Source organism: Hyperolius riggenbachi, chromosome 6, assembly GCF_040937935.1.
Source record: "Hyperolius riggenbachi isolate aHypRig1 chromosome 6, aHypRig1.pri, whole genome shotgun sequence".
In the NCBI taxonomy this organism is placed as follows: domain Eukaryota; kingdom Metazoa; phylum Chordata; class Amphibia; order Anura; family Hyperoliidae; genus Hyperolius; species Hyperolius riggenbachi.
Window position 1 is genome coordinate 103,785,833 of NC_090651.1, and position 12,042 is coordinate 103,797,874.

General features: G+C 43.4%; 1 protein-coding gene across 1 annotated transcript in view; it reads right to left on the reverse strand.

Moving 5' to 3' along the window:
- Positions 1–5,239: 5,239 nt before the first annotated feature.
- CNN3 (calponin 3) overlaps positions 5,240–12,042 on the reverse strand; it is a 73,510-nt gene continuing 66,707 nt past the window's right edge. Inside the window, exon 7 of the mRNA XM_068239754.1 lies at positions 5,240–8,708. Coding sequence (XP_068095855.1) covers positions 8,352–8,708 — 357 coding nt within the window. The 3' untranslated portion in view covers positions 5,240–8,351. The remainder of the gene's footprint in view (positions 8,709–12,042) is intronic.

Sequence of the window (12,042 nt, forward strand, 5' to 3'; positions counted from 1 at the left end):
GCTTCAATCCTTAAAATAACTCCAGAATTCTAGACAAGCTGTTAATTAACTGCGTGTGAAAATAACTACAGAGGAGGTATATTAACCACTTGCCAACCGCACGCTTATACCGTGCGTCGGCAAAGTGGCAGCTGCAGGACCAGCGACGCAGTACTGCGTCGCCAGCTGCAGGCTAATTAATCAGGAAGCAGCCGCTCGCGAGAGCGGCTGCTTCCTGTCAATTCACGGCGGGGGGCTCCGTGAATAGCCTGCGGGCCGCCGATGGCGGCTCGCAGGCTAAATGTAAACACAAGCGGAAATAATCCGCTTTGTTTACATTTGTACGGCGCTGCTGCGCAGCAGCGCCGTAAGGCAGATCGGCGATCCTCGGCCAATCAGCGGCCGGGGATCGCCTCCATGTGACAGGGGACGTCCTGTCACTGGCTGCACAGGACGGATAGCGTCCTGTGCAGCCTCGATCGCCGGGGGGGCAGCAGGTAGGAGAGGAAGGGGGAATTTCGCCGCGGAGGGGGGCTTTGAGGTGCCCCCCCCCGCAACACCCAGCAGGCAGAAGAGATCAGACCCCCCCAGCACATCATCCCCATAGGGGGGAAAAAAGGGGGGCAATCTGATCTCTCTGCCTGCTACCTGATCTGTGCTGGGGGCTGCAGAGCCCACCCAGCACAGATCAGTAAAAACAGCGCTGGTCCTTAAGGGGGGGTAAAGGGTGGGTCATCAAGTGGTTAAAGAATGAAGAGATAAGATAACTCACTGTGTGGAGGTAAGTTTGCTCTTGCCTCATCTCCAGCATGATCTTAGTGAATTGAGGCCAATGTATTTATTCTCAAAAACATGAACGCAATCGCAGTTTGAAGAGAGTTTATCGCTCTTTCTATACCTTCCATTATAGTAAAAATGCTTCTCTGCTTGACAAAAAAGGACGAAGAAGCCCTTAGGGCCCTTTTCCACTAGCAATCGCAATCACAAATCACAAACGCCAGCGATTGCGATTGTGATTTTTCATTAATTCTGTATTGCGATTTTCATTGCATTATCATTGTAAAAAAAATCGCTCCAGCAAGCGTTTGCGATTAGCGATTTCCAAATCGAATCACTGTAGTGGAAAATACTTCTCGTGATTTCTATGATAAAGTAACAACCCTAGCGATTTAAAAATCACTAGCGATTTGCGATTTTGCGATTCAGCAATCACAATCGCTCTAGTGGAAAAGGGCCCTTAGGCCTCCTTTCCACAAGCAGCTAAAGGTGGTGAATTCACTGTCAGCTGCTCTCACCCACCAGCCAGGCTAGTTAGTAGGGATGATCAATTAGATGCAAATATATTCAGCTTGAAAACAGACCAATTAAGTCCCACCCAGGTTTAAATGGATTGGTCCATCTTCAAGCTGCATATATTCTTACATAAATGCATAAACTCAGAAGTATTTGCATATCATCAATCATCCCTACTAGCTACAGGCTGTCATCTCCCCCCCTTTCCCAAATTGTAGTTGCACCTGGGCACGGTAATTGTGCTCAGAAACTACATGACTTTTGCCGCCAGACAATGCACATCATTTCAGATGAAGGTTTGTGGCTGGTGGCAGACCTGCTTGATAAACGAGCAGTTCAGCCATCCATGGATAAAAAGCTTAAGTTGTATTACAAACAAGCACGGGAGCCCATGCATACATGCTGAGAGGAGCTCTGGCCATTCTGTCAAGAGCTGTATTTTATTCGTTTTCCTGCCATGTTCTCCAGGATAAACAAGTCCACACACCCCACATACATATTTCCATTAGTAAAAGCTTACCTAGTGTTACAGATGGATTTCTGCTGATGGACAAATGCCAACAAGTACAGAAAATAAATGTGATGCAGATTTTTTTTTTTATATAAGCCTGCTGTATTTACGCAAGAAATTCCTCTCATGCCAGAAATTCAGCAGTGTAGGTACCAGGATATTGGATAAGCCTCAGAATGTACATAGGGAGGCACAGAGGCAGCTGCTGTATGTAATATAGAAGCATGCCATGCTGTAGTACAGAGGCAGTAACAGACCAGGAGACATTGCCTTCATCTGCAAGTTCTGTCATTTCCTGAGAAGCCTGCTCTAGACTCAATGTTCTTATTGGCACATAGCCAGCATATGTATTTATGGATGAAGTTACTGGAGCAGAAAAGACAGGCTTGTGGAAACTGGGGCAGAGTCCTCACCCTGATGGATTTCTCACAACATCATTACAGCGGCTATTATATACAGACATGGGGTGTTGGTAGAACTTTGATCATTAGAGTGTTGCACATGCCAGGCATTCAAAAGTGCTGGTATACCCACTTGAGGAAACATCAGGAAGATGGTGGACTTGTTGGGGGTCCCGGTACTGCTAAAGAAACAACAAGAACAAGGTGGTTTTGTCAGATCCCGATACTGCCAGAGAAAAATCCTGATAGTGAATTATTAGGAGATCCAAATACTGCATTTAAAACATGAAAAGGAGAGAGTGTAAGGGACCCCAATGCTGCTAGTGAAACATCAGGATGGTAGTGGACTCTTGGAGATCCTGGCATTGCTAGAGAATTATATGGAGGATGGTGGATTAATAGGAATCCAAATATTAGTGAAGTATCGGGAGAGTGGTGGACTGTATGAGGCCTCAACACTGCTAGAGAATCATATGGAGGACAGTGGCCTGTTTGAAATCCCAATATTGGCGTGTTAAGTTTTATTGCTAAAATAAAGGAATAATGTAAACAAATGAAATTCTGAGGAATCCACCATGAAGAGCTAGACAAATCCCAGGAATTATTCAGGATTGGTCAGCAAGCTGTAAATAGTTGCTTCATAAATTTGCATTATGCTGCATCAACATTGATCATGCCTGCTAACTTAGGATGGTCAATGAGACGCAAATAATTCTAAGGCCTGGTGCACACCAAAAACCGCTAGCAGATCCGCAAAATCCTAGCAGATTTTGAAACACTTTTTCTTATTTTTATGTAGCATTTCAGCTAGCATTTTGCGGTTTTGGGAAGCGTTTTTGGTGTAGTAGATTTAATGTATTGTTACAGTAAAGCTGTTACTGAACAGCTTCTGTAACAAAAATGCCTGCAAAACCACTCTGAACTGCCGTTTTTCAGAGCGGTTTGCGTTTTTCCTATACTTAACATTGAGGCAGATACGCATCCGCAATCCAAAATCTGCAGCAGCCCGGGAGTATGCGTTTCTGCAAAACACCTCCCGCTCTGGTGTGCACCAGCCCATTGAAATACATTACCCAAGCAGATCCGCACCCGCAAGCGGATCGCAAACCGCAGCCAAAACGCTCTGGTGTGCACTAGGCCCTAGTGCCAAATTGTTTGGACCATTTTTAAGTTGCATATATTTACAATCAAAATTAACCAAGGTGAAATTTGATTGTCCATTTTCAAGCTGCATACAAAATATGCATAATTCTGCATCAACTCAAATTTGCATCTCAGTGACTATCCCCAATGGTCAGAGAGATGAAAGAAATTACAATTTTATGCACATTTTTATCCAAATGTGAGCAGCTTGAAAACAGAATGATTGAACTGCTGCCGCCTGCACAGCAGAATGCCAGTCACATCCTTATTCCAGTCAGGACATGACGTGTTGATGCTCTTACTGGAAAATCAGATTAATATTCTACATGAAAACCACACTGGCAATTTAACTATCAGGACTATCTGCTGTGCTATAGTTATTGGGATTTATTTACATACAGGCACTGAAAAAAAACTAGAACACAACTATGCTGATGCCCTAAAAGTAGCCAATCAAAATCCTAATTTCATTTCACAAGTAAAACCTGATAGGCTGCTTTGTGCTCAACTCTTATTTGCACGTCTTTAGAAATCAGCCCCACAGTCTTTAGTGATCTTGAGTGTACAATCTTACCACATCTATGCAATATGAGACGCCCCGCCCCCATACAGGTTTAGATAAGGTTTTACTGCAGGAAAGTTCAAAGGGTCATCTCTGCTTCATAGTTTAACCACCAGAGCAGTTTTCACCTTTCAGCGCTCCTTCCATTCATTAGTCTATAAATTTGTCATTACTTATTGCAATGAAATGATCTATATCTTGTTTTTTCCACCACCAATTAGGCTTTCTTTTGGTGGTACATTTTGCTAAGAGCTACTTTACTGTAAATGCATTTTAACAGGAAGAATAAGAAAAAAAACACGGAAAAAAAAATCATCATTTCTCAGTTTTCAGCCATTATAGTTTTAAAATAATACATACCTCCATAATTAAAACCCAAGTATTGTATTTGCCCATTTGTCCCGGTTATTACACAGTTTAAATTATGTCCCTATCACAATGTTTGGCGCTAATATTTTATTTGGAAATAAAAGGTGCAATTTTTTCAGTTTTGCGTCCATCCCTAATTACAAGCCCATAGTTTATAAAGTAACAGTGTTATACCCTCTTGACATAAATATTTAAAGAGTTCAATCCCTAAGGTAACTATTCATGTATTTTTTTATTGTAATTTGTTTTTCTTTTTATTACAAAAAGAAAAAAAAATTGAGGAGTGTGGGAGGTAATGAGTTAATTTATAATGTAAAACTAGGTATTTATATATGAAAAATGTTTTTGGATGTAGTTTTACTATTTGGCCACAGTACTTTTTTGTTCATGCCACCTGTAAGCGTCGTAAGTACGCTTACAGGACGTTGGGAAACTTTTTTCCCACAATGATCGCGCTGCTTCTCATAGAAGCAACCGATCATTCATGGGGGCTGAGATCAACGAACGGGAACGGTTTTTCCTGTTCATTGATCTCCGAGCAAGCCGCGGCGTGCAGAAGCGCGCGCACGAGCGAGCGGGAGCGCGGACATCGGCGGTACGCGTTTCTACACCCCTGGTGGTAAAGTGGTTAAAAACAAGAGTGTGGTTTGTAAACTGCAAATGTGACAGGATGATGAAATATAAAAAAGCTATATGAGAGAAAATCTAAAAATGAGACTTTTCTTGGCTACTAATGCTCTATTCATTTCCTGTACTACACATATTCATCATAAGGGTTTTTTTCCGCTTCAGATTTGCTTTAACACTATGCAGAATTGCAGAGGCCTCCTGAAACCGCTGCGGCCATATACAAAGGCATTCCATGCATTTTCTCATTGCCACAAAATGCTGCTGACCGCCACAAGTGTGGCTCCTCCCTTCCAGAAGTAAGCAGAGGATGACCGAGATAAAACATTACAGAGAAATAAAAACCAGAGACAGTTTGAGATCTCAAAAGAAAAAAAAACATATCAAAATTTATTTATAAAAAATACATTGGGATCAGTTTATGCTGAGAAATGTGGCAATAAATACACAAAAAAGAAACTAAGCACATCTACATGGGTACAATATGGCACAGACAAACTGTAAATGCACTATCGTTTATATCCTTGTATGCCCGGGGGCCCGGAACACGTCCTGCTGCCAGCCCCGAGCAGTGGCGGTAAAACAACGGCATGGTCCGGACTCTATAGTCTTCCTGAAGCATTGCAGGGGAGATTAACAAGCGCATCAGGCACAGCAGCAGCATTGGAATATATGTAGTACATTTTCTGCATCGCTGAACATGTGGTCCCTCACCTGTCATAACCTTCATATCATCCTGCTTGGCCAACTTCTAACAGGATTCCCCATTTCCATTCTGGAATGTTGTGTGGAGAGGATTATATGCATGCCACATTACTGACCTTGCTGAGGCGCTACTGTTTGTGGTCCCCTCACACTGGTAGCTCTATTCTGGAGGCCGGCTTATCAGAAGAGAGATCGATGGCTTCAATAGGTAGGGAGTGAGCGACAGACAAGGAATCCAGCTGATGCCGCTAATCCCTAATAAATTATTCACTGACCTGCACAGGAAGTTACAGTATCCATATGCAAGCAGATGAAACACTGGTAGCTGTATTTTATTCTGAAGTAGGTTCCGAACATCACAGAAACTGCATAAGGGCCTGAGGACACCAAAAATGTATAGAAAATGAATGTGTTTTTGGTGCGTTATTCCTGTGTGTTTAAGTTTATCTGTGGGTCACATGGTCATTTAAATTTTAGCTGCATGTGTTTCTGCACAATAATGCATACAGCGATGCATTTGAAAAATACAATGCATGTAAACACAAGATGTTTCGTGACAGCTGGGAAACTGCACTTGTGGTTTACACTATGCTTGCTTTCAGGTGTTGGGTCTTAAATGTCAAACCTGTTAAGCCAGCCTTGGCTCACCCACCTCTGCCACACATAGCCTGTCAGGGCACTACGGTTTTCTTATTTGGCTTCCTATGTCTCATCAGACCATGAATGAGTTAAGTGGACAAGCTGATCCATGGTTTACAGGGAAGGCAGCTACAAATCTCTTGTATTCTACCACAAGAATCATAACTGGGCGGGGTATTCTGCCTCATGAATGGGCGGGGTATTCTGCCTCATGAATGGGCAGGGAAGTCTCCCGCCTGATGACTGGGCGGGGTCTTCTCCTGCGTCAGTTTGCATTAGTTATTTATGTAGGTTGGTCACCTGCAGACCCCATTTACTGAACAGGCACTGTGTAATATGTTGGCACTTTATATAATAAACTGAATCTAGACAAGCTAAATAGATCACACATACTTTACATTTACTGCCCACTTGGCTGTACTTTGGGTGGCCATTTCACCTTTCAGTAGAGCACAGCATCAAAAGCATGTGTGAGTACTGAAACAGTATGGAGAAAGTAACTGCCTGACTGTATGGAGAAGTGTCTGAAGTGCAGCACCGTACAATGAGATCATTCACCTCCCAATATCCCTACAGTCAGTCACCTCACCTTTCCTACTGCCCCCGCTCCAGTTACTGAACATCATAGGTACACATTTACAGGCAGCAAAAGAATACCAATGAGGACACGATGCTTCCAGTAATTCCAGAACAAAGCTATAGATAAGCCAGCAGGAATATGATCAGTTGGTCATAGGTTTAGTAAGATCTGTTATTTACTATAGGGAATAGAATTTACAGCTGCATACTACAGCCACTCACTGAAGCTATATGGAGCAGACTGTGGATTGTAACTGGTTGATGCAGGTACCTCCTGCATTTATGTTGTAGTTTTCTTTGCATCTGCCTTTATACTAGCACGCCAGACATCACCACTAGATTGCTTTCTTCCTCGGCAGTTCCACTCCAAGCATCTTAATCCTCAGGCAGGGCTAAATACAGTGAAATCTATGCACAGACTGAAGTACTGTGCATTGCACTGACAGGGTTTCAGTTTCTATTGAGTGAGAATGACCAGCTCTATTGACTACAAGGGAGCCCATAGACAGCAGAGGCAGAGAACAGAGGTGGTCAATACACTGAACAGTGTTTCAGTCTGTGCACCGATTGCAGTGGAGAGAGCATCAATCGCAGCCACTCCAGTGAACGCTCTGACCTGTCATTACATTAAGTAACTTAACTAAGGGAACACTAAGGAATGCTAAGAGTGATCATGTCTAACTTTTCCTTAATATTAATTTCATTGTTCTAGGTCATTCTATCATTGTTCTATAACAGTTTCACCTAATACTTGCACCTGTCTCAAGAGACAACAAAGCTGTAAGCAAAGCATACATCCATCTACAGTGAGTGAGCATGAACATTTCTCTCTGTACATTTATCTGCAGTAGTGTGATTTGATTCGGAGTTGATCCCTGTGCTGCACTGATTATACCTGGTCCCAAGGAATAAAAAGGGTTAAAAAAAAAAAGTCATGGCCCAATTTAAACACACATCACAGCTCTTCTAAGGCAAATTAAAATATATCCGTCTAATACACTTAAAAATTTGTGTGGTAGCCATCTTGTGGGAAGACCCTTAATTCAGCCAATCCGATTGCTTCCATCCCACAAAATGGCTGCCTCCACAGTCTACATCGCTTAAAACATGCCAGTTGCCAGCCTACATTACATTGTAGAAATAGTCATTTAAAACCTTACCATCTAAAAAGTTACCTTAGCCATTGGCAATTTAAAAAAAAGATACAAAGCACTGTAGACTGTAGTGATCCTAGCATGCACCATAATACGTATAGCAGAAAAGACAAATGCATAGTCCTGATCGAGTAAAACCGACTGTACAGGATCTCCCTTCCATATTCACAGTTTTCCTTTTACTTCAGAAGCAGTTCCTGGTAATGCTGCAGAGCACTAGAAGGCAGCTAGGGATACAAGGCAGAAATGAAAGGAATGTACATAAGGCAATTTGTTTCGTTTCCGTATTAAAGCATAGTAGTGTTTAGGGAAGACAGATAAAATTACGCAAGGCTAGCTTGGTCTTCATTGAATAAAATAAAGAACTAATACTGGGTATGCTGGGGACTCTAGTAATCTATGCCCTGGTCGCTGTACTGCCCATGGTAATCTCTAGGGTAATCGTCGGGGTACTCTCTGTACTCGGCTGAGTACTCGTCTGGGTATTCTGCTTGGTAGTCGCTGTCGCTGATTTCTGAGCCGTTTGTGCCGGTTCCCTGGCTGCCGTTGTGGATGATGGGTTCTGTGGGGGCGGCGCAGTATTTGGGATCATACACCTGTCGGCCTAGACCATAAACGCTCATCCCCTTCTGAGATGCCACCTTGTTGGTGCCCATTTGTAGTGAGATGGTGGAGTTGTCAATTGGCTGAAGAATTCCTTTCTGGTCATAGATATCTCGTCTTGTTCCAGGTGCCGCCATACCAGCCTGATAAGAAGACAGCATTAGGTGTTACTTCACAGCAATATTACACCGGAAAACTACATTCTGATTTCATGTAACTGTAGCACCACTATGAGAGTCTAGCCTCACCCACACTCTATACATGCACAAGGCTATTCATTAGCTCGTACAAAGAAGCCAGGGGCACTGCTTGGCCCACATCAACCAAGCAGCCACTTGGGGCCTCACCCACAGAAGGGGCCTCCCACGCTGCCAGGGCTGCCCTGTCACTGGTATGGCTGCTGCTGTCTCCTCGTCACTCACACACTCAGATCAGTGGTGATGTGTACAGGGGGGCAAGTGGTCCAGTGAACAGGAGTACACTTTAGAAGAAGTGAGGTCATTGCTCATTCCCTGCATTTGAAGTATGCCCTATGGTTACTGTGCACTGCTCTTCCCCCCCCCCCCCCCCCCCCTCTACTTCCGGGGCGCTGTGAGTGTTGGGGATGGGAAGGCAGCAGGAAGCTACATAGCCGTGTGTGACCTCTGAGCTATCTATACATTGGGGGGGGGGGGGGGGGGGGAACACACCTTGGCTACCTATACTTTGGGGGGCTTCCTATACTGGGGAAACCCCTTTCCTGACTGACTGGAGGTGGCTACCTATACTGGGGGGTTCACATTCGCTAACAATACTGGAGGTGGCTATATATTCTTGGGGGGTGCGGCACATCTTTGGGCTACCTAACACACTCTTCTTTTGAGGGGGGCACCTTTTGTTACCCATTCTTATGGGAGAAGGGGCCTCTGACTGGGCAGGGAAGGGCCACAAAACACAAGCACAACCATAAGGGCCAATGCTCCCCTATCTGTGTACAGGGTAATAATTAGCTAGAACATTAGCCAGTAAATCTATAATACAAAATCATTAAAAGGGTTCGGGCCCCTTGTCTGTGTACAGGCTACTGATTATCCATCACACTAACCTGTGACTATATAATGAAGCGCCACTAAAAGGGTTCAAGTCCTTGTCTGTGTACAGGCTACTGATAAGCCATCACACTAGCTTTTGAATCTATAATGAGGCAACACTTGAATTATATTTAATTCCAACTCTGCAGAAAACTGAATAAATGCAGCACACATTTTATGTCTCCATAGTTACATAGTTCCATAGTTATTTTGGTTGAAAAAAGACATACGTCCATCGAGTTCAACCAGTATAAAGTACAACACCAGCCTGCTCCCTCACATATCCCTGTTGATCCAGAGGAAGGCGAAAAAACCCTTACAAGGCATGGTCCAATTAGCCCCTAAAGGGAAAAATTCCTTCCCGACTCCAGATGGCAATCAGATAAAATCCCTGGATCAACATCATTAGGCATTACCTAGTAATTGTAGCCATGGATGTCTTTCAACGCAAGGAAAGCATCTAAGCCCCCTTTAAATGCAGGTATAGAGTTTGCCATAACGACTTCCTGTGGCAATGCATTCCACATCTTAATCACTCTTACTGTAAAGAACCCTTTCCTAAATAAATGGCTAAAACATTTTTCCTCCATGCGCAGATCATGTCCTCTAATCCTTTGAGAAGGCCTAGGGACAAAAAGCTCATCCGCCAAGGTATTATATTGCCCTCTGATGTATTTATACATGTTAATTAGATCCCCTCTAAGGCGTCTTTTCTCTAGACTAAATAAACCCAGTTTATCTAACCTTTCTCGATAAGTGAGACCTTCCATCCCACGCATCAATTTTGTTGCTCGTCTCTGCACCTGCTCTAAAACTGCAATATCTTTTTTGTAATGTGGTGCCCAGAACTGAATTCCATATTCCAGATGTGGCCTTACTAGAGAGTTAAACAGGGGCAATATTATGCTAGCATCTCGAGTTTTTATTTCCCTTTTAATGCATCCCAAAATTTTGTTAGCTTTAGCTGCAGCTGCTTGGCATTGAGTACGATTATTTAACTTGTTGTCAATGAGTACTCCTAAGTCCTTCTCCAAGTTTGATGTCCCCAACTGTATCCCATTTATTTTGTATGGTGCTAGACCATTAGTACGTCCAAAATGCATGACCTTACATTTGTCAACATTGAATTTCATCTGCCATGTATGTGCCCATATAGCCATCCGATCCAGATCCTGTTGCAATATGACACTATCTTCCTGAGAGTTAATGATTCTGCACAATTTTGTATCATCTGCAAAAATAGCAACATTGCTCACTACTGCATCTACTAGGTCATTAATAAATAAATTGAAGAGCACTGGACCCAGAACAGACCCCTGTGGGACCCCACTGCTAACAGTCTCCCATCTTGAGTATGATCCATTGACCACAACTCTTTGTTTTCTGTCCATTAGCCAGTTCCCTATCCATGAACACAGACTCTTCCCCAGTCCTTGCATCCTCAACTTTTGCACCAGACTTTTGTGGGGAACAGTGTCGAAGGCCTTTGCAAAGTCCAAGTATATCACATCTACAGCATTCCCAATATCCATATTAGCATTCACTACCTCATAAAAGCTGAGCATGTTAGTCAAACAGGACCTGTCTTTAGTAAACCCATGTTGATGCTGAGAAATAAGATTATTTTCTACTATGAAGTCATGTATAGTATCTCTTAGTAACCCCTCAAATAGTTTGCATACAACTGATGTTAAACTTACAGGTCTATAATTTCCTGGATCAGATTTTTTGCCCTTCTTAAATAATGGGAAAACGTGGGCTGTACGCCAATCCACTGGGACTCTGCCAGTTGCAAGAGAGTCACAAAAGATAAGATAAAGGGGTTTATCTATAACTGAACTTAATTCCCTTAGGACCTCCAGGCAACTTACTTTCAGCTGTTACATCACTGTGACCTAGTGGGCTGCAATAACTCACTTCAGCTGCTTAAGTCTAAAGCTTCATAAAAAAACACTAGATAGTTGACACCCTCTGCATGAATAGAGCATGTATAGCGGCCCTGCTGTGTCACTAAGTGATCCAAAGTGCTGGATCATCTTGGCAGAGCTCAGGTTGAGAGCATGGTTGTCCACACCCTCCAACTTCCTCCTGGAAGCCAGCGATGCTACAGCAGTCGGGTCCTAAACTGTCACCCAATAGACTGAGTACTGATTCCTGCAGGTGGACAGTCCACAGCTTCTCCAGTGCCTTGGAACTCAGATCCATGTAGCAAGGGCTTATTGGAGCTCAGTCTGGGCAGGAGGGGGGGGAGGAGGTTACTAGCAAAGAGATTTCAAAGGCAGAGGGAAGGAAAGAGAAGAAGGAGAGGGGAGTGAAGATTTCACAGGCTGAGGTCTGATTGTAGAGATGAGACCGGCACCATCTATTTGAGATTTCAGCTCTTTTTATTGGCAGTAATCAGCTGTCA